The sequence below is a fragment of the Acipenser ruthenus genome, chromosome 2 (genome assembly GCF_902713425.1).
Source record: "Acipenser ruthenus chromosome 2, fAciRut3.2 maternal haplotype, whole genome shotgun sequence".
NCBI lineage: Eukaryota > Metazoa > Chordata > Actinopteri > Acipenseriformes > Acipenseridae > Acipenser > Acipenser ruthenus.
Genome location: NC_081190.1, coordinates 73,423,563 through 73,446,426, shown reverse-complemented (window position 1 = coordinate 73,446,426; position 22,864 = coordinate 73,423,563). Strand labels below are relative to the sequence as shown.

General features: G+C 37.4%; 1 protein-coding gene across 2 annotated transcripts in view; it reads left to right on the top strand.

Moving 5' to 3' along the window:
- The first annotated feature begins 69 nt into the window (after positions 1 to 69).
- The window catches only part of LOC117408408 (pro-epidermal growth factor-like), a 48,130-nt gene continuing 25,335 nt past the window's right edge, over positions 70 to 22,864 (top strand). Inside the window, exons 1-11 of one of the 2 annotated variants that reach the window (XM_034013368.3) lie at positions 70 to 599; positions 6,551 to 6,682; positions 8,908 to 9,107; positions 9,631 to 9,812; positions 12,293 to 12,520; positions 12,814 to 13,007; positions 13,933 to 14,052; positions 15,600 to 15,722; positions 19,955 to 20,077; positions 20,600 to 20,725; positions 21,295 to 21,431. In XM_034013368.3, the coding sequence (XP_033869259.1) occupies positions 494 to 599; positions 6,551 to 6,682; positions 8,908 to 9,107; positions 9,631 to 9,812; positions 12,293 to 12,520; positions 12,814 to 13,007; positions 13,933 to 14,052; positions 15,600 to 15,722; positions 19,955 to 20,077; positions 20,600 to 20,725; positions 21,295 to 21,431 (1,671 nt within the window). In that variant the 5' untranslated portion in view covers positions 70 to 493. The remainder of the gene's footprint in view (positions 600 to 6,550; positions 6,683 to 8,907; positions 9,108 to 9,630; positions 9,813 to 12,292; positions 12,521 to 12,813; positions 13,008 to 13,932; positions 14,053 to 15,599; positions 15,723 to 19,954; positions 20,078 to 20,599; positions 20,726 to 21,294; positions 21,432 to 22,864) is intronic. The other variant, XM_034013370.3, reaches the window with a different exon arrangement.

The following is a 22,864-nucleotide window of genomic DNA, read 5'->3' as shown; positions in this document are numbered from 1 at the left end:
AAGAAAGGGGTGGGACAAAGTAGAGCTGAGAAACAGAGGGGCGTCCAGATCATCTGAAAAGAAGCTACTGACTAAGGAGGCACATGTCCATTCACTTAAAGAAGAGATTAAAGCAGAAAAGAGTGGTATCATGACTGTGATTCATTTCCCCTGCATATTCAGCATTCTAATTGCTCCAGTGAATTTCATGTCAGAAAAGCCCTTATGAGCTGCATTCTGCAATGTGTAAAATGTGTCACCAAGGTGTCAGGCATTTCATACTTTGCTTCCAAAAGAACTGTTCCACAGAAAGTTTCGTGCTGCGGTTCTCTGCAGAGCCACGGTTGATAATGTGAAACGCCTTCTCTTCTCCCCACCCCTGAAGTTAAGTGAAGATGCCAATGCCTAAGCCAGGATCAGAAGAAACCTATGTGGATTTCTCATGCTTTGCTTTTCTGGATATGCTTGAGTACCAGTGAAGTGTGCCTTCCTGGGCAACACAAAGCTCAGGATTATGTTATTTGCTACTTTTCTGACAGTGGTGGTCAATGTTGCTTTGGCAAACCCCTCAACATGCTTGGATGGCTACCAGTTGGCTACTGACAATTCCACTTGTATAGGTAAGGTTTTTCTACTGTATGGATCTAAGGGGTTTTTTTTTTTTTTTTTAAATGAGTACCAGTATTTGTTTGCAACACTTTCTTCATTGTACCTAGCAAAAAATGTTCAGGAAATTGGAGCATATTCACCTATTTCTTTCTGTTTATGAACTAGTTTATAATAAACAAAGAAATAGTTACATATATGTAGTAGCTTTTCTCCATACTAATATACCTGGACATTAAAGTGTTAAAAAGTATGGCAAGGTAACTATTTCTGCTGGAACCTCTCATATTTTAACTTTATTAAGAGTGCTTGCTTTTACCAATAACAGACTTGGGCTAAGGGTTAAGATTTCAAAAAGAAGATGGAAAAAATAACCCATAGCTTAGTTTTTCTAGTATCATAGTGCTTGAAACAAGATATTATTATTATTTTTTTTTTTATCATTCTGTGGGAAAACAACTACATCTCTATGTATTAGTGTCTGCATATGAACAGTATTATCTGTCAAAATATCATATTGGTTCACTGGTTTTACAAACAAATCAGCTAATTTACCACTGAGTTCACTGTAGAATGTTCTGGTCTTTCTTAAACCAGCACAATCAGCTTTAGAACCAGCATCCCAAGCTCTAGAACCAAAGTGATCTGCACAAACATCTCTGATAGTCCCAAAAAAATGCTGCTGGTGGCCCTGGTTAGACTTTCACCAGTAACCTATTCCATATGGTCTAGTTTTCATTATTGGCTAATTACAGTATATTCCTCTGCTTTCAGACCTGCAATGTACCTGCGGCTGCTCCATAATATCCCTGTAGCTCTAACAATGGTCGTTAGATAGGTCAACTACTCTGCTAAAACCAGACCATCCTCCTTCCCTCCTCCCTTCCTTCTTCCCTCCTCTACTGTTATGGAAATCCTTTTTGTAATAACTAAGGTATTATATAAGGTTGTGGTTGTTGTAGTTGGGGGTATATGTACAGTATAGCTGAGGGGGCTCTGTGTAGTAATATATTTCTAAGTGGGTATTAACATTCAAAGCATAATATCATTATTACAAATGCCTATGATTTTACTTGCTAAAAACATGATTTTGTTTTCATTTGTTCCACTTGTTTCATATCAGAATAAAAAACAAACAAGCTTATTAAACAACCAATAATCAAAATAATTGGATAATAATGTGCCCTTTTTGGACATTGAGTTCCTAAAACAAATCTGTTATAATATATAGTGTAAGTTGTTTTATGTAATGTTTTAGGCATTGTTAAGCTATTTTTTTGTTCAACCCAGAAAACTAGACTGTGGAAAATAAATACATTTAATACAATATGGTTCAAGTTGGCAGTTGGCAAGTAAAATATTCAATAGCTTCCATTGCATGCTGTATACATTCATATGAAATAAAGTGTTTTGGAAAAGCAACCCTTTTGTTTCTTTCAGAGCTTTGTATATTTTAATTAGACCTCATTCTCATGTAAACAGTAATGCTGGTATCCAGGGTATCAAGAGCATAGAGAATGTAATGTGTGAGTTCAAAGTAACTGGCAGCCACCAGGTTCTTCTGTGCTTCTAGCAGTAAACTGTGAGCCGTCCCCGCAGACTCCCACACCTCAGACTGGTCAGCTAGCATCACCCTGGCCTGTCTTCCTCTGGATTCCATTCATCTTTTTTGTTTTGCTGAGTAACCTGAAAGCTGTAAATCTGAGGTAGAACTTAATGCTGCCAAACTCTCAGCTGTCAGAGGAATCAGATTCAGTATACTTGTTTACAGGATAGCAAAATGTTGTGTCTGTTGGTGCAAAATGCTACAGGTATTTGGATCAAGTTACTTATGCCAGCCAGGAAGATAGACTGTACTACTACAGTACATCTTCCATACTGTTATGGAGACTGTTACCTTTTACATAGGATGAATTACAAAATACATATTTAAACCTTACCATCCCCTTTGGTGTATCACTTATGATACTTTGCCACCATCTGGAGCATATTGTGTTTACAATCCAGCCTCAAAAGTCAACAATTTAATATGCAAAATATTACGTACTCCCATCAAACCTTTCATTTGGTGTTTGGAAAGAGTAAATATAGTAGCTTATTCCATATGAAAATACAGTATCAAAAGGTCACTATCTTTGCTTAACCTATAACGGTTGTGGGCTAAGGGCTAACCTATCTAGATGTCCTCATCTACCTGAAATATTTCTTTGTGCATACAATATCTGCATGAACAGACTGCCTGACAACATTTTATCTTAGTGTTCCATGGTGGACAACTAATGCCTTTTCCCCATATAACACATTTTGAATTCAAGTCCAATGCTACTGGAGTCTTCTGGTAACAGTAAAACAGTAATAACGGCTTGCTACCCTGCACAAGAGCCTTGGTAGTAGGGCTACAAGCGAGCACTGGGTTTCCTAAGCTGTCTGATTCTTTCCTACTTTGATGTCATTAGGAACTGAAGAGTTGAAGATTTTAAGTGTGGGTTAAGATCCTGCTCAGACTAGCATGTTGGAGTGAGGGGAGGCATGCTGTGACTTTTTTGGGACAATGGCGGAATTCCCCCATTTACTATTGTGCCTGGATAAAACTGTTGAAGGAAATGTTAACTTCATTGTGAACCTTTCCTCTTCCTCCTGCTTATTTTCAAAAGCCTCTTCCACGCTTTACAACGATCAGAAAATCCACTGCAGCCCTACCCTCGTTATACAGTTTTTGAAACAGTTCAGTGTTGTTTGCATGCAAATGTTTTCTTTCATAAATGCAGAATTTGCCTGACCTAGTGTATCGGCCAGTGTTATTGACTTAACACAAACCTTCAAGAACTCTGTCTAGAGAATCACTGTCTGGCCAAGTAGTAAAAAGCACCTTTTTATTTGCTTGGTTGTTTCTTTTCTCAGGCTCATAAATAGATTGGGTTATGTATGCTTAATGATATGCAGTCTGTCTTAACTGTGGATTGATTCATAGTCTTTTTTTTGTTCTTTTTTTTAAAAGAAAGCAGTATCCGCTGAGCTGGCATAAAGGGGCCTATTGAGATTTTGTATTCTTGCATTCTGAACTGTTTGTCAAGTTCTTTCAGACAGCCTTTGCTGGGATAGCTAATTTCACACACAAGAAGGTTCTCATTAGCAGAAGCCGTTGCTAGGATACCTGAACGTATCTTTGAGCACCCTTCTGATTTCAGTCACTGACCGTGTAGAAATAGAGCCTGGCCACTGTTATTCATTAATAATGGCTTACTATATTTAATAGCGATGTAAAGAGTTGCTTAGATGTTAAAACATAATGTTAAAGCAGATTAGCACAAAATGAAAATACCTAATATAGAAAACCCATGAATCCTAGGAGTGACATGACCACAGGCACCAGGGCCTGAATGAGATATATTTACAGTATTTTGTTTAAAAAACATGTATTGGTAAGGGAAGTGTTACGTGTGTGGGTCGTCAGACACAGAGCATTGGGTGTTAACATGCCGCACAGGCTCATAGATTTATTAAACACACAGGTGCTGCCACTGGAGTACCAGCAATGGTAACCCTAGTGTCAGATTTAATAAAGAAAACAAAACTAAACTAAAAATAAAAGTTTGCCACACAAGGTGAGCGCCAGCTTCATTAAAAGATTACCCGCTCCAGGAATCTACTACACTATAACACCCTCTCTATATTGTTTGAGATCAACATCCCCTAAACTAACCTACTGCTGTTGCTCCCATATTCCTGGCCTCTCAGCGACTCCGGGTCTTTACAACAGTCTTGGCTGGGCAGAAGGGTTCGGTAGTAGTTATCCTGCAGAGCGGACGTAATCAAAGCATCCGTCTGTGTAGCATGGCGGTGCAGTCACTTTTTCAGCTGCGTGCAGCCTCCCCAGACAATAACCCAGCCAATCCCAACCTCCCGATCAGCTCAGCACCGGGCAGACCTACCTGCTCAATTTGTTGCCTAACAACACGTTTCCTGTTACACGTCCCAGCTGCACACATCCGCGCAAGAACCAGTTACCCTGTCACAGTCATGTATAAATGTAATAAAGGAAAATTAAATTGTGGCCTGAACATCTAGAACACCCATTGAACACCACAAATGAATGTTGTGCTTACTAGTATAATGTCTCCATTTGTGAATCTGACATATTAGTGCAGAACTCTAGCAGAACAACAGAGTATCGCTTTAATTGTAATACATTTACTCCTTAGGAGACAGATTTCAGGTCCTCGACTTAATGAGCCAGAAGGTGTTTACCCCAAAATACATCAAATAAAACTGTTAATCTTACGAAACATATAACAAACAACTCATGAGGGTAGTTTAGGGTGCAAAAGGGTGTCTTTTTTTTTTTTTTTACATTTACAGTTTTATTTTAGAAGAAATTGCATTTAGATGTATTTACCTTATCATTAGTTTTCCTTTCTTTCAAAAATAAACAGATAACAACAAACAGCCAATAAACAACCAATAAATCTAACTATGATAGAATAACAGAAAAAAGAGTTAAAAATCTAAATCATTGAGCTCACCAAAACATAAATAATATTGTGTTGCATAATATCAATTATATATTATTTATTTTGACTATATCTCCTTTTTAATCTTTTTGCAGCAAAATGTATGAGAACATTATCATTGATTTACAGCCGGCCTGTGCAGCATGCTTTATACCAAAAAGTAGAAATCCTGTTGTTCATAGAACACAGTACTTTCTTCAGATTTAGAATTTAAACCACTTTGTTTGTTTCATGTTGTCCTCTGTTGAACCAAAGTAAAGAGTGAAAAAAACAGTAACAAGATTCCTGAGTGCTTATCATCTTAGGCAGCAGGTTGTCTTTGCAGATAGACACAACAATTCACAGCAGAGAGGCAACAAACACATCTAGTGATTCATTCAGCGTTTGGTTTTTATTACGGTGATAGAGTTTTGATATTGTTTGCTGCTCATGTCTGGAATGTGCTGTATCATTGACAGACGGTCTGTCTAAATGATAACATGCTCTCAAGTCACTGAGGTAATGAAGCATAACCACACGACTCACAACATATTCCCCTCTTGTGTCTCACAGTTTATTGTGCTGGAATTATAAACAGGACCACTTCATCTTTGTGAACAAATGGCAACCTGGGGAGAAGGTGGTGGTGTAAACAACAGACTTTTTTTCCAGGTGGATGTTAAAAATTTGAATTACAGTACTGTATGTAATTTACAATAGTTATTTGGTTCTTTTGTTTACAGTTTTCCCCTTTCAGAAAATAGGAATTAATTTAGCACTGCACTATACCATTTGAGTGTCCAGAAGATGAATTCTACGGTGCCCAGGAGGGGATATAAGAGAAAATATATATATATGCTGTGCACACAACTTACTGTCTCGAGATACCTATGTCGTGCACACGTGATATTATCTGGTGGCCATGAGATAGTAAGATGTGAGCACAAGATATTTTTTTTCTCTCATGTCCCCTCCTGGGCTCTGTAAAATTAAGATTTATTTCAAATGTATTTTTTTAACTTGGATAGAACCCTTGCTATATATATATATATATATATATATATATATATATATATATATATATATATATGGTGATAAGGCATTCACACTACTATGTGACATTGCTGAGTTGAGTTGATATCTTGCCACTTGTCTTTCAACATTAAACACTGAAAATGACGGTGGTCTTGTGTGAACTGCGATTGTGCCTGGCTACTGTTAATGAGCTTTCATGTGTGCTCTCATTTCATTTCATTTCCAGTGTGGCTGCAGCTTGCTGTTTTTCTTAGGATTCCGCAGGCATTTTGTCGTGTCTCAATGACAAATACTGTACTTGCATTGTTTGACTTGGGTGCAATGTTTGCATGCAGCGCCAGTGATCTTTTTAACAGTTCCAGTGTTAACCACAGTATCCAGTAATTGCTCTTGAATCCAGTAGTGCTGTAGTCACATTACTTGGATATATTACTTTGCAGACATTGATGAATGCCTTGAAGGAGGATTGGGGACTTGTGGGCAAATCTGTCACAACACTCCAGGCTCCTACATCTGTTCCTGCTTACCTGGTTACACACTGGATGATAACACATGGTCGTGCTTTGTTGATGGTATGGCCAATAAAGTTTTATACTTACACTCCTAGTACAGTATACATGTAATGTAATTTGATCAGAAAGACAAATAAACGGTATTCAGAACAAAGGACCACTTCACCAAATTAGGTAATTTTGCACACTAACTTGTATGTGTTGCTTGGCTATGCTTTATCTTGCCTTTCATCATGCGTGCCTCTCTTTTAATTGAGCTTTGCTACACTTTTGCACTTTGTACAATGATATACCACTGTGCATGTTTATAAGAACCGAAATGCCACGCAGCCCAAAGTGTTTTTCTTATTTAGAAAAAGGTAATTATTTCAAGACTTTTATTTCTTAGATAATATTTCATACTTTTCTCAAATAATATTATTTTATATTTTGAAAATAGTTCCTCACTTTTTATATTATTTTAGAAAAATATTCTTACATTTGTTCTTAATAAAGGAAAAATCTTCAAATAGGAAACCTTTTTTGAATAGGTAAAGCATTTTGGTGGATAATCTTTTTAGATTCATATCTTTGATTCAGAATTTTTTTTAAAATAATTGCTCCATGGTGTCCACTGATTTACTGGAGCTGTTCATCAGGTCTAGTTAGTTACCATAAACATATATGTAGACTAGATTTGTAAGTGCTAGAATCACCTATTTGAAGTCTTAATCTTTAATGTTTTAACATGTTTAAAACTTGTTATAGTTAAAACTAACAGCAAAATAGCTTGTTATGGAGATTATAAGGTGGGTTTTAGGTAAAAAAAGGTTTGGGGAAAAAACAATAAATTAAGCTGTTTCCTGAGTTATAACTGGTCCTGGACAAGTCCCAAGCAGCCAGTGCAGTGTATAATTGTTTTTCCAGTCATTGTAGCCACATAAGAATCTTGACTTAACACATGAAATACAGAATCCACTTTGTTTATAAAAAAAAAACAAAAAAAAACACCCCAACATGTAAACCACGGGAAAGATAACCAATTGTTGGCAAAAATATAACACAGCTGTCACATTCCTCTGACAAATTGACCATATTGCAGTTCAACATTCTACTTCTATTTACATAAACCAAGTCTACATATTCTACCATTAGACTGCTCAATACAAACATTGGGGGAAGAGCTGCTAAACTCCTGATAGCAGCTTCCAGATTATAGTCGCTTACAGTTAGAGTTACCGACTAAAATTATACAGCGAATAATGTGCAAGAGGAAATGGTCAAAATCTGCTTTGGAACGTACATACAGTGGTTCCTATATGTATGGATACCCTCTATTTATTTTCAATTATTTCACTGAGTAGCACAAAATAACTATTGATTTAGATTATGGGAAATGTTTTAACAATGGGGAGAAAGCATGAAGGTTCTTAAAGTTTAGAATCCAATGGAGCATTGCTGGATCTAGTTGAAGAGGGTGGTATGACATAATATAGATTATTCCAAAACTTTATAACCAATGTTTTACATATCTGTCTTTTTATATCTTAAATATTTACTGGAGCAGGAAAGTAGCAATATCAGTGTTAATAAAAATACAATGTTGGAAAGCAGCCTAATTGTGTAACTGTTTATTAGTATGTTACAGAGCCTCAATAAATTGAGAAATTATAAAAATATGTACTGCCATCAAAATTTATAAGAGTATCTGAAGCCACGGGGTATCAATACTTTTTGGCCCCACTGTTTTTTTTGTTTTTTTTAAAATAGTTATTTATCTGAGAGATCTAGCACTGAATGACTTTTCCATATTCAACCCTTGTGAGTGAATATATGTTTTACTGTATTTTACCCCATTTTGGAATCTACCATGCATTCATTCAAATCCAATGACAAAATGAGTAGATTAATTGTTAAGCTTTTTCTAGGGAAATTAATTCTCTGAGTTCAACTTTTTAATTTAGGTTTAAACACACATACTTTATTTAAACTTTACATAAAAAGAATACAAACCGCATGAACATGGAGTGCTGTGTTTTTTTCACTGACGAGGATAATTATAAACAAGACACTCGCAAAACTCTGGGGCTCATCATTGATGGAATAACTACTATTTACTGTATTTGTAAAGAAATCCATGATAACAACATTATACCTGGACATGCTGTAACGGGTTATTATTCGCCATCATGGTCTAGTAATGAGAGTATGAGGTCAGCACTGAAAGAGTGTTTTGCATTGAGTTTGGTGTGTAAGGGAAAGTGAGTTTGACGTAATTCCCATTGCTCTTTGTTGCCTTTGTTAAGCTCCTGTGCCCTACCTCATCTTCAGCCATGGAAACGCCATCTTCAGGATTGACAGAGAAGGAACCAATCACAAGAGACTGGTGACAAACACAGGGATCTCTGTCCTGTTGGACTTCCACTATAGTGAAGAAAGAATCTACTGGGCAGACTCTGACAAGGGTCTTGTACAAAGGGTTTTCATGAATGGCACCAAAAGGGAGGTAATGTGGTTTACACAAGTCTTCTTGGTATGGCTATAGCTGTGGTTTTCAACCCTGGTCCTTAAGTTTTTTGTTTCAACCAGGAACTGAATATTTGCTTTAATCATGCATCATTGTCCAATGCACATAAGACAGCACTTACATTATTGAGACATTAAACAGATCAACTAATTAAATTTAGTATCATATGAAGCATTAACTGAGGCAAAACTGAAAGTACAATAATGAAAAAAAAATTCCTCAGAAACTGTAGATTACAGATACATGCATTTTATGATGTTTGAGATATCTAGTAGTTTAAACAAGGGCAGCACAGTTGCATACCAGTATATGAGAGGGGTTAAAATGTGTTGGCCTAAACTGGTATGTACAGGTAAGCTGCACTGCAATTTTGACATTTGACAAAATCACAATTATTGATGCAGTCCCAACTGATGAAGGGCATGGCATAAGGGTAAAATTTTGACATAAACATTTTCAAAATATTAAAAACATCAATAACATTTCTCGTTTGTGTGTACAGAAAGTATGTTCAGTTGGAAAAGGTATTTCTGGATTTACTGTGAACTGGATTCAGAAAAGCATTATCTGGACCAATCATCAGAAGGGAAGCATTGAAGTTGCAGACATGGATGGGAAGAATTCCAGGGTACTTTTAGAGAATGTGTCCCAACCAAGTAGCATCACTGTTGAGCCCAACCAAAGGTATGTCTTTTTTTCATTGTTGAATGTTTAAGCACTACAGTAATTCTGGAAGATTAAGGGGTCTACTGAAATGATCCAAACAGTGGCAGATCTAAATATTGTCCCCTTTAAATATTAAATTAAGTAATAAATTCTACCACTGTTTTTTAGATAAATTGCATAGAAGTGTTATTTAGATATGTCCAACTAATTATAATACTGAACAATGATTACTGACAATTTTCCCATGTTAACTGCCTTGTATAAGTACTGTAATTGTATAATAAGGTCATTTCAGCCAATCAGAGCACAGCATTTTATTTATTACATAGCAACAGGCCAAACCAAGTAATTATACCCTTGCCATGCAGTTATATTTCTAAACGTGCAACTACAGCCGTGCAGTTATACTACAGCCCTGGATGAAACCCGAGTCACAATTGGATGCGATGCAATTTAGGTGCCATGGTTCGGTCACAGCACATCTCGTGTATTTACTAAAGTTCCATACCCGCGGTGACGCACCCTCTTTCAACCTGAGTAGGGTATTTACATCTACGCTACGCTGGTCCAGTTGCACCTCAGTACCCTTCCTTAAAATCACACAGATACAAGAAACCATAAACTTGAATGAAATAACTGAGCAGCATGACCTGGTAACCTCAGGAATGATTACACTTGGCCAGCTTGTTTATTAATGTGGTCCGTATGTAAATATTTACAGGTGCTGCTTCTTGATTAGGTCTAATACTTGATTGATCTAGGTACAGTATAGCATTATTATTATTATATACATGGCTCCATCTTTCATGTTAAAAAACGTCCACAAAAAAAAAAGAATCGCTGCTAAAATGTAACCATCATGCCAGTTGCAATTTCAAAGGAAGTTGATATTTTTTATGTAATATTCTTTAACACCATGTAGTGTTAATAGTACTGTGCTGTGTCATGATACCATAAATGAAAGGCTCCTGGTAAAGTGTGCAATACTTCTGTGGCAAGTTTGCAGTATACACTTAACCACCATACTTCAGTTTTACTATGTTCTGAACCCAGTTATTGAGCTAGAATTCAAACCAAAGATCTGTAGACAGTTCCCCTTGCAACACCAAGGTGGTCACAATCTTTGAAAAGTCAGAGAATCACTGCGCTAATGCTTTACCCTACTACACCACCAGGTCCGCAACCTGAAAGAGTTATATTTTCATGCTACTGATGACCTGTTACTAATCTTCTAAAATGGGGACTGTTTAAGAAGGCAATGTCAACAGTTTTGGGCCACAGTCTATATAATAAACAATTTCAGTCAGATCTTTAGCAACCATCATTCTTGCTGTTTAGTTTGTCTGTTACTGTAAAACTAGACGCCAGACAACATTCTTTCAAACATGGCTGGCACTTGGGTGTAATCTAGCTGGCTGGCACATTAGCTCCCTACTGTCACTTTTCCAAGTAATGGATGAACGCCAGAATCAATGCAGAACTAGTAGTTTGGAGAAAGAATTAGGATACATACACTTTAGTGTTATTTTTGTTTATTAAAGTGTGCTTGTACTGCAGTTTCCTGGCTTCTGAGTGTCACATGCAGTGTCCTGCGTGGGATAAAAATGCCTCCAAGACTCAGAAGTCAGGAAACTGCAGTATAAGCGCTAAAGCACACTTTAATAAACAAAAATAACACAAAAGTACAAACAAAAAAGGCACAAGGGCAAAATAAAAGTTTAAACAAACATACAAAAACTGTCCAGGCTGGGCAGAGCCTTCACTGAACTTTTAAAGACAATACAGAAACAGAAAAACAAAAAAAACTTAATTAATCCCATCCCTGCCAACCACAAGCAAACACCAATAAATATACATGGGCAGAGCTCTTGCTCTGCCACAGTGTGCATTGGAGAAATCAGCTGCGATGCGCAGCAGGAGATGCGTTGCTAAATGACCAGCTGAGTGGTAGGCTCGCCCAGACCCGTGCGGATCGGGAGGTCTGGATTGGCTGCAGTCTGCCCGGGATGCTGCACAGATCTCAAAAAGCGGCTGCGCCACTAGAATGCCATGGGCACACAGATTGGTGCGGAGTGTGTGTTTGTTTACATCAAGGAGGAAAGCGTCCTCTCTGCAGGAGCTACTACTACGGAACCCTTTAACTGCAAGACGGTGCCTGTGAAGGCGCTTGCCCAGCCAGGACTGTCGGAATGGCCTGGAGTCACTGAGAGGCTGGGACTTCGGGAGCAACAGAACAGAAGTAGGTCAGCTTAGAGGATGTGGATCCCAAAACAGTATAGAGAGGGTTACTCTAGAGTAGTAGGTTCCTGGAGTGGGACATTCCTTTTAGTGGGACTAGCGCTTGACATTTTGTGTGGCAAACTTTTATTTTTAGCTTTGTTTTGTTTTCTATTCTTTATTAGATGTGACACTAGGGCCACCATTGCTGGTACTTTCAGTAGCAGTATAACGGGTTGTTTAATATGTATTTTCTTTTGAATTTATTATTTCCCTCCTAGGTTTATATTTTGGATTTCAGATGGATTGGTACCAAGCATCAATCGAGCAAATGTTGATGGTGAAAAGGTCATCATGGTTTTGAGCACTAGCGAGAAAGTAAAAACACTGTCTCTGGATTTTATCGACAAAAGACTGTTTTGGGTCCAATATGGCGTGGATGATGAGAGTGCCATTGGATCTTGTGACTACAATGGTGATGCTGTTCATATTATGAAACAATTAACACAGTAAGTCATATGACCTGCAGAAAGTTTTTCATCAAAGTTGCCATTACTTTATTTTTTAGACAGGTAATGTACACCATAAAACATTTCGAATGTCCCATTATTTTTCATTATTTGTAATGTATGGCAATATATCTGTTGTACATTTTGTTCTTATAAAATTTAAATGGTTGGTGGCTGTTGGATAATATTTATTTTGTGATTAAATTAAAATATGTAAAAAATATGTTAGTTTCCACCTTGAATGCCCCTCAGTGCTAGTTTTATTTTTATATTTATTTATATATTTATTTTAGGTCCCAGCCTTTTGCGATGTCTTTATTTGCGGAGCATATATACTATTCAGAGTTGAAAACTGGTACCATTAGAAGAGCCAACAAATACACAGGCAAGGATGTTGTCACCATCAACCCCAAGCCTTCATTTCTTCCTCCTGCTGATGTGAAAGTGGTGCACCCTCTCAAACAGCCTGCACCCTCCCAAACAGCTGGTTGGTCTTCAGGTTTTGCCCTTCTATATCTGAATAGAGTTTCTCAGTGTGTGATAACTCCAAGACAAACATCTAAGATTTAAATGGTTTGGCTTAGCCTTGTCCCTGATTTAATAACAGCTCATCCAAAAGCATGAACTTCTTAGGTTAAAACCCTGCCAGAGACAGTCACCTGAGATTTTTTTTCTAGAAACATTTAGCTAAGTACACCTATATTGTCTGTAGTTTACACATGTGGGGTAGATGCAATCAAAGGTATACATGAAATCCTTGGATTGTAACATGACTTTCTGGCATTTAGGTAGGGTGTGTTTAGGTAGGGTATATCTGGAAATGTTACTGATTACTTCTAAAGAGCAGGAACATAATACAGATAAGTAATTCAGTTGGAGCTGTGTTATTTATTTATTTATTTATTTATTTAAATAACATACTGTATATGTTATTTACAGGTCCATATCCCATATGTATACTAAGAAATGCTAATAATTAAATAATAATACAAACATAATTGCTGGTTTGTGAAAAAAAAAAAAAAAATCCTGCAGATACTGTGTTGAATTGAATGTTGGACTTTTGAATCTTCCACACATGATAGAAAGTTCACATGTCCAGTGGTAAAAGCTATTTTGCCTGTTGCTTTTATATGACTAATTGCCGTCATTGTTCAATTAAGAATGCACGAAGATTAGCATACCGCTGTAATCCAGAGGATGTTTTTGGATGCTTTGCTTTCTGCTGCTGCAATATCCATACCATGAGCTAGGGCTTCAAGGAAGTCCAATTAACCAAGAACACAATCAAGATAAAATGCCTTTTTAATGAATTAAATAATGAGGATGTTCTGTTTTTGGTAGCACATGTTATTAATGCTGTATGCTGTGATCATCCTTCTCATATAGATACATTTCTTTCTAACATACAGAGGAGGGGTGTGATGCTACGAAAGAAGACTGTGTAAGTGTGTGCACCAGAGATGCAGAGAAAGAGCAATGTGAATGTAGAGGCGGCTACGTCCTCAGCAAAGACGGGAGATCTTGTGAAGGTATTGTAGGCTGGTTTTTGGACATTGCTACTGCATTGCTTTGGACATGGCTACTTCCCTATTATACCGTGATGTGAATGAAAGTGGGAAAGCCTTCATTAGCTTGAACAGCAGTAAAAGTTTGTTAACTTTGCTAGTACTAATAGTTACAGAAAATAATTTGATGTTATGGGGTTGGTGTTGGCTGCACCACCAACTAAGTGTTGATTTCTCATGAGCAGTCCCTTTATAAGAAATTGTATGTGCAGTTCTATCCTGCACAGGTGTTATTCGGCCTGTTATTTTTACATGTTGTTTTGTCACAGTACATGTGGTATAGCAGTGACTTTTTTCAGGTTTTACACAGCTGAGGAATAATTAGCAAAGGAGTCCTGGTTATTATTGCTAAAGGTGCCTCAACTAGCAATTAATTTCATTATCCTTGTCAGGGCATGAATACTTTTGAATTAGCATATTTGGAGTTTTGCAATGTTATATACAGTCAAAGTGTCACTGGCGTGAAACAGCTATCAAAAATCTGTGTGCGCAGAAACGCAGTTTGTAATTGTAAAACGCAGTTTTTAACTGTAAAACTAAGTTTGTAATTGTAATGGTTACGGTTCTAATTTACGAAACTCAGTCTACGCTTACAAATCTGCTTTCTGCTCGCTTGACACCGTGAGAGTGAAATTGCTCTTAAAAATACCAGCGCTCAGATAAGCAGTTTGTAACCGTAAAATGAAAAAAAATACAACCTCTCAATTTTTTTTTCACTTACGGTTCTAATTTACACGTACGGTTCTATTCTACGCGCGCTCGACTCCCTTTTCACATTTACAGTTTTTTCTGCGCACGCACGAAACCCGGTCTATATGGTTACAAATCTTTTTGAGAGTGATTTCACTCTCAAAAAAGAAAAACTGCAAATGCGTAGCTCAGGTAGCCTAGTTGATTGTCGTAAATTAGAACCGTAATTGTATTTTTTTCCCATTTCACAGTTACAAACTTAGTTTTACAGATACAAACGGCGTTTCTGCGCACACGGATTTTTGATAGCTATTTCACGCCATATGTCACAAACACAGTTCAAAGTTAATTTGTCCTTTCCAATGCCTTCACCTTGTACAGTCCAATCCTACCCACTGGCCCTCTCCCAGAACAGTGGGTTAGCTGAGTTTAAATAGCTCAGCTCTTCATTGTTAACAATTTCCACCTGTTTCTAATTGTTTGGAAACTGGCAGCCCTTTTGACTCTAAACCAACCCCAGTGTATGGTGTGATCTAAGATGTCTGCTTATGGAAGCCTCCCAAGGACTAGCTTTCCACCCAGGTCCAGGGGTGTACACCCCGTCACAAGGAATGAGGAAAAGAGTAAAATACAATGTTGTGCAAAACTAGTAGATTTGTATTTCTGTACTGAAGCTTTACGATCAAATCGTGCAAAATATAAATGAAGTAGTATGGTATGGTATATATAAAATATAGTTTTCAACGCATACTAAAGCTAAGATATATGAGGAGAATGGCTTTAAAAATATTAGCCTTTGTATCATTATCTTTTTTTTCCAGATGTGAATGAATGTGCTTTCTGGAACCATGGCTGTACTTTAGGGTGTGAAAACATCCCAGGCTCCTATTTCTGTACCTGTCCTGGAGGTTTCACTCTTCTTTCTGACATGAAAACCTGTCACGGTAAGAAGCCTAATACAGCCTAATCTGTAAAATCAGAACATAGGAACATAAGAAGATTTACGAATGAGAGCTCTCTCCTCTGTCCTGATTCTGTCTCTGCTTAATTTCCAGCTGTGTCCTCTGGCTCTGGTTTCTGTGCATGCTTAAAGTACTGGCAAGGGTTAACTTTGTCAACTCCTTTTATAATGTTAAACACTTCAATCAAGTCCTCCCTAATCCTTCTTTGTTCTATGCTAAATAGATTCAGTTCCCTCCAGCCAACTTCATAACTCATATATATGTACGCACGTGTTTGAAATAAAGGGTTGATAGAATGAATTTTCAGTTTAACTAATATAGTTGTGTTTCACAGGGTCTATTTTATATTACTGCAATTTTTAACTACAGGTACTCCACAAGGCAATTAACTGTTGTGCCCTTATTGTCAACACTTAATGATGTTAACAGTTTGCAAGAGGATAATACCACTCCACACTCTGGCGGTGAAATTGAATATTTACTACAGCCTACGAACATGGGTTGCTCACTTAAGCCATCTGCTACATGTTGTCAATGATTCAGCTGACAGTAGATTTACTATGGGGATAATTCGTAAAGCTTAACTATGTACTCATTGTACTATGTCCTCATATTTTTTAAATATTATCTAACATTGAAAAAAACAGTGTATCTTTTTTGTGTTCAATTTAAGTTGTTGAAATCAATCTGAACAGTTCTATGTTTACAAAAATAATAATAATACACCTCATTTACATCATTAAAATATATTTTAAAAGATTTTAATTATTATTATTATTAATAATTATTAATTATTTTGCTTTCTCCTCTTGTCATTCAGAATCATTCTTGGCACAATTCTTAGCTCTACAATGTACCTCACTGTGTGATCATATTTGTGAAAGTACAGAAATAAGAATCTTGAAAAACAAAGCAGGTCCAACTGAAAGCAGAAGGGTAGTTACTGAAGTGTAAAAGCAGGAGGAGAGTATGACATGTATCAAAGCGATGCCCCAGGCTAAGCAGGGAGAATGGATGAGATGGGAGAATGTGGAACGGTGTAAGATTGGCTGGCGAGACCTATGGACAATGGAACAGAAGAGGATCAGCCTCCTAATCTGGTTCACATATGATGTTCTTCCATCACAGCAGAACATGAAGGTGTGGGTAGGAGAGAACTCTGCATGTCCTTTGTGTTCACCACGGGCTACCCTGAAGCACATTCTTATGGGATGTAAGGTGACTCTGAGCCAGGGTGGCATCACTTGGCACCATGACCAGGTACTGCGATGCTTGGTATTAGCACTGGAAAAATGGCATAATAAGATCAACAGCTCGCCACCAATATCAGCAATAGCTGGCCAACAGGAAAGGGTATTATAGCTAAGATTCACCTGGGACAACTGGAGGCTGCTAGAGATTGGAGAATGCAGGCAGATGTTGGCCAGCACCTTAATTTCCCACCTAAGATTGACACAACTACCCTTCGACCTGACACCATCCTGTGGTCCATCTCAGCACGCCTTGTTCTCCTGGTGGAGCTAATAGTGCCATGAGATGGAGGATGTGGATGAGGCATATGAGAGAAAGAAACTCTGGTATGCTGAGTTAGGCACTGAGGTGGAACAGCGGGGGTGGAGAGTCTGGCTTTATACAGTAGAGGTGGGTTGTCGGGATTCGTCATGCACTTCATGACCCAGCTTTTCAGAGATACTGGATTCAGTGAACAGGAGTTGCGGTGTATAGTAAAGGCTCTATCCAAGAAGGCAGAAAGAAGTAGCAACTGGCCCTGGTTGAGGAGGAAAGAGGCTGATTGGGGACCTCAAAAGAGAGGTGATGGAGGAAGTTAATATCAATGGAAAGGAATGGATGGCTAAAATAAGTGATGGAGGAAGTTAACATCAATAAAAAGGAATGGATGGCTAAAGTAAGTAAACTGGGCTAGATTGGGTGAGGGATGGAAGCGAGTGGTTTCTTGGGCTAGTTGAAACACCCAAGACGGGGGGTTCCCAACTGTTGACCACAACGAAGCGCCTCATCCGGCCCATTTCAGATGGCCATGCTGAGGCGCCAGGGAGGCCGCAAATAGACTGATCCCTGGAGCAATCACCACCAGGCCCATAGGAAATCCATGTTACCTTGTGGAGGAAAAGTGCTGAAGGCTCATATACAGCAGTCTCCGCATATAGGAACACCTACTAAGAGAACACTCCGCCTAAGAGAACACCCTTGTGGTGAAATAGATTTTTCCCATTGTAAATGCTCTGCCTAAAGGAACAGGAACTTTGCTTAAAAGAACACCTTTTTGGCACTGCTAGCTATTCGCTCACAACTGATACAGTACTCAAATGGTTTAAATGTGACTTGTCATTGCAAGAGTGTCTTGAGGCACACTGATTGGTTTATTCAATCTTTCCAGAACCGCCATCATATCATTGCCTCGTTTTTTATTGATTTCCACAAATGCACCTCATTGCTACAAAATGGCATGTAAACAAACGTCGAAATGCGTCGCTGTTTCGCTTGCTACAAAAAGTTGGAAATTGTTCAATCTCCTGAAAAAAACCTGAATCAGACATAAGTCGCCAAGCAATTTGGTGTTTACGTTCTGGTGAGTTGCTTCACCATTCTTTTAAATAATTTTGTGCATTAACAAGAGTACAAAACGGAAGGCAATTGCATTTATTGATTTATTTATTGAAACATTTTTTTATCCATTTTAGTTTTTCTACCTATTTAAAATGCCCAATTCGAATCCCAGTTACCAATTAGGAGGACTAAAGATCAACAGAAAACCTTTATTCCGGCAATCAAGCCAAACACCTCTTTTCACCCACTTGACTTAACCATTGCTACCAAGTTACTGAACCCTGGAGGTGAGGTCTAGTCTCCACCTGGCCTTGTCAGGAACCTGACCAATAGGGTTTGATTAAGAATGATGACAGTATTTATGGCAAGCCATTTTTCCTCACTAATATACATTGGAATGCACATGTTATTCAGTGCATGAGTGGGAGTGACTAGATTTCTTGGTAAGAAAATCCCATTCAGAGTTTCCTCGTGTTTCCTTATCCATTCTGGGTGTAGGCCAAACATGGTACACCCCTTTAATGTATTAATGGATCTGTATGTTGAGAACCCAACAGCTACAGTAGGATTAAAAGGATGTATCACGAATAAGAAGCAATGAATTCAGGCAGCATTGCACTACTGAGCAGTTTAGTGAAATGTCAAGGTCTAATAGATAATTCCTAAACGATTATACAAATGTACTCAGGTTAGTCAGGAAGATTAAAACGGTGTAAGGAGAGATCAACCAGCCTTATCAATAATAATTGTTGGGATTCTAGTTTGAGTAAATTGTTTTATGCCTTGGTCATTTTGCTGGCCAAACATACAAGCTGCAACTTATTAACTTGTGAATGATAGATTAACCACCATCTCTTTGTTTTTGGTTATAACTCATTAAAACAAAATCTTTCAAAATGATGATAAATGTTACCAAATCACTGATTTTACAAAACTTTCCTGGACAGGGCTCTTTTTTGTTTTTGTGTTTTTTAAAATAACATACAACAAAGTATAGGTCAAGGGTTATTTGATGACCAACAGAACCAATCATCAAAGAATGATTCAATACTTTACATAGGCGAAGCATAATATGATTTAGTGAACTATCACTGTAATATCATTGGACACAAATGTATAATTTAATTATAAATATGTGGTATTTGTTTTTTACAATTACTGGTATAACCATCAAGTCCAATGTTATTGTAATGATATAAAGTGTGCCTGGGTTGTTTAGTTAATAGGGATGTAACGATACATAAATATCATGATACGATAAGTATTGTGATATGCAGGTTGCGATATGATATGTATCACAATACATGTGATGAGTCTGATGGACTGCTTGTATGATGCACAATAAGATCAAATGATCATTTGATCATGAACCATAACACCCTTATTTGTATGTATCTAGTTATGTTGGATAAACAGTTATTTTTTTGTTTGTTTAACAAGAACAGTGCAAATTACATTTTAGTTTAAAGAACTTGATAAATCTGGAATACTGTGTCTGGAGCAACAATAAATATGTTGCCAATTGTATGTGACAGACAGTCAAACTTTAAATACATGTTTAGAAATACATGTAACGTTAATGCTAAGGAAGTACGTGTATTAAGACAAAAAGGTTAATAGTTTTTGGTTTTATATTACTTTCTTAGAGCTTGTCCCATGCTTGAAGAACTACACTGAATGCAGCCATAGTTGTGTCCAGACAGCTAAAGGACCCATGTGTGTGTGTCCAGAAGGTTTGGTGTTAAGACCAGATGGAAGAACATGCACAGGTAAAATCATCTAACAAACACTCTCATACATGTTAAGTGAACTGTCTGAGCAAAACGAAAGGGAAATAGGCTTATTGACCCTGTATTATTTATTTATTTATTTATTTATTTATTTGGCAGACGCCTTTATCCAAGGCAACTTACAGGTGTTACAGGGCAGTAAAAGGTTACAATGCAACCTTAATATTTAAATACAGTGTAGTTTACAGTAAGTGCAAATAATAATGCTAAAATGCAATATGAAGTAGGATGCAACAAGTCAGGATTACACCAAGTGATATCTACAATGACATAGTAGTATAGAGCAAGGACAGTGCATGAGCTGAGGATCCAGTAATGTGGTGCATAGGTCAAGCATGTCCAGTACATAATAAGAGCGGTATAGCATTCTGCAAAAATATATGCACAATGAATTGATCATCGGTCGCTGGACAAGGTCTGATTATCAATCTTGATTTACCTGCGGATTCCCATCATTAATACGGTAGGTATGTAAATGAAAGAACATCTTTTGCCCTTAAGGTTGCACTTCACCAGATAATGGAGGCTGTAGCCAGATCTGTGTGGCTTTGAGTCCAGTGAAGTGGGAATGCGAATGCTTGCCAGGCTATCGGCTGAAACCAGATGGGAAGCATTGTAGTGCAACAGGTAGGCTTTTAGTACCTGCAATGCATGTGCGAGTTTAATGCAATGAATGTTGCTGACACCAGAGTGTGTCTTAATGTCTTGCCTGTGCAAGAATGAAATAATGCAATCTTCCTTTACCTAAAATTGACTAAATAAAGCCACCAACTGACTCTAAATGAGGTCTAACAAAACCAAGCAGCAAGACAAAAGCCCAGGGTCCAGCTGTATAAGGTATATAACCTGAATGGATAATGAGTTGTGCAAATTACACTGTCACACTGCCTAAGCTGGGGAGCTACAAATTATGTGCCAAGTTTGAAAGCAATCAAACACCTTACAATTTTGTTCTCACATAATAAAGAGAGCTTTACCATTATATACCATAATATAATTACATTATTTTTTTCAGTAGATGTATTTTTTTTTTTTTTTTTTACATTTTTTGGAATGATTTTTTGGAATGATTTTTTGGAATTGTTTGGCAAATAAATAAATAAATAAATAATTATGGATATATCTATAAATCCTATAAACAATCCACCTTTCAATTTACAGTAATTAAGGGCACTGTTTTGCATTGATTTTACCAGGTCCCAGACCTTATTTGCTTTTTGCAACTACTCAAGACATTCGGCGCATCAATTTTGATGGCACAGCTTACCAGAGTCTACTAGATAAGCAGATGGGGAGAGTCTTAGCTTTGGACTATGACCCTGTTGAAAATAAGGTAAGGTATTTTATACTCATTGAATTGGTAAGTGCAGTGAGGACAAATTACTTTAAATAATCTTGTTTAAAAAAGTTAATACAAAAGGCTTAGTTGCTCAGTTAAAATCACTAAATAATATGAACATCCAACACAAATGTTTAGATAGTATGGCTGTTTTGTTTATATACAGCTATTTGGAAACATTTTAAACACTTTTCACATTTCTTTATTTGAATGCAGGCCATGTGCTTAACCTCTTAACACAGTACCCACAAAGCATTCACTGAACTATGTGTCTGCTTGGTCATATTTTCAAAGCACGCCGGTCTTTAATTAACTGGTATTCGTTGTTAACAGGAGAATATTACCTCAATGATATGCACTGGCGAGACCGCACTAGAAGACTGTCTTCAATTCTGATCACTACATTATCAAAACAAAGAGCAACCAGACTAATGCCCAGACTAAAGGAATACGCTATGAAGATTGTAGGGGATCTGAATTAATTTAACCTAAAATAAAGTCTTTAAAATCTTAAAAAGAGTTGACAAAGTTAAACCTATCCAATACATTAACTCCAGAAACCAAGACCAGTAGACAGTTAAAAATTGATTGGAGGCACGTCAACTTTAAACAGAGTAGTGACGGTATGCAATGGGTTACCAAGCCATGTTGTTGAAAAAGCTTTGAGGCTTTCAGAATATAAAAAAATTCATTTGATGCATTGTATGTATTTGTTAGTATTCCATGAGCTTGACTTTGAAGGCTGACCTGCTGATGCAGTGCTCAAATGCACAAGCTCTCTTGATTATATACAGGAGGAAGACATGCCAAGGGTTAGCATCTCTACAGCAGGCAGTGTAAGCTTGTGCATGCTATTTTCAACACTAAGTAGATTAGATAGCTAATAGCAGTGCAACTTTGAACTGTATTACATTAAATCTTTTAATACAGTAACCCTTTTAGTTTGAACATAGCCATCCCCAGTGATGGAACATCACAATACAAATGAGAGATGCACGCTAGGAAGTCTGAAACCCAAGAATTGTGCATCTAAAAGAAATAAACAATCTGATTAAGATTTGCATCAGACTGTGTTAGTTCATCTGGCATTGCCCATCTCAGATTAAACATCTAATTTTTGAGTCCTGCTACAATCTGTTTGCTGTATAGAATGGAGGCACAAGGAAGTGACGGCTCTGAGGTCAAACACATACATACATTAAGTCGGTGGTAGGGAACACAGATTTTAACCCCTTTGTCTTTAGTCCTTACCTGTTTTATAGGCAGGACGTTTTTGTTTTGTGGTGCTGAGCTGATAATTGATCATTTCATGCTATACACAGCAGTTACACTATGACATATATCGGTTTTCATGAAGACAGTGAGTTTTTGTTCTGCAAAAAAACATTAAGTCAGAATCTGTGATTGTAGAAACAACAAAGTCATAC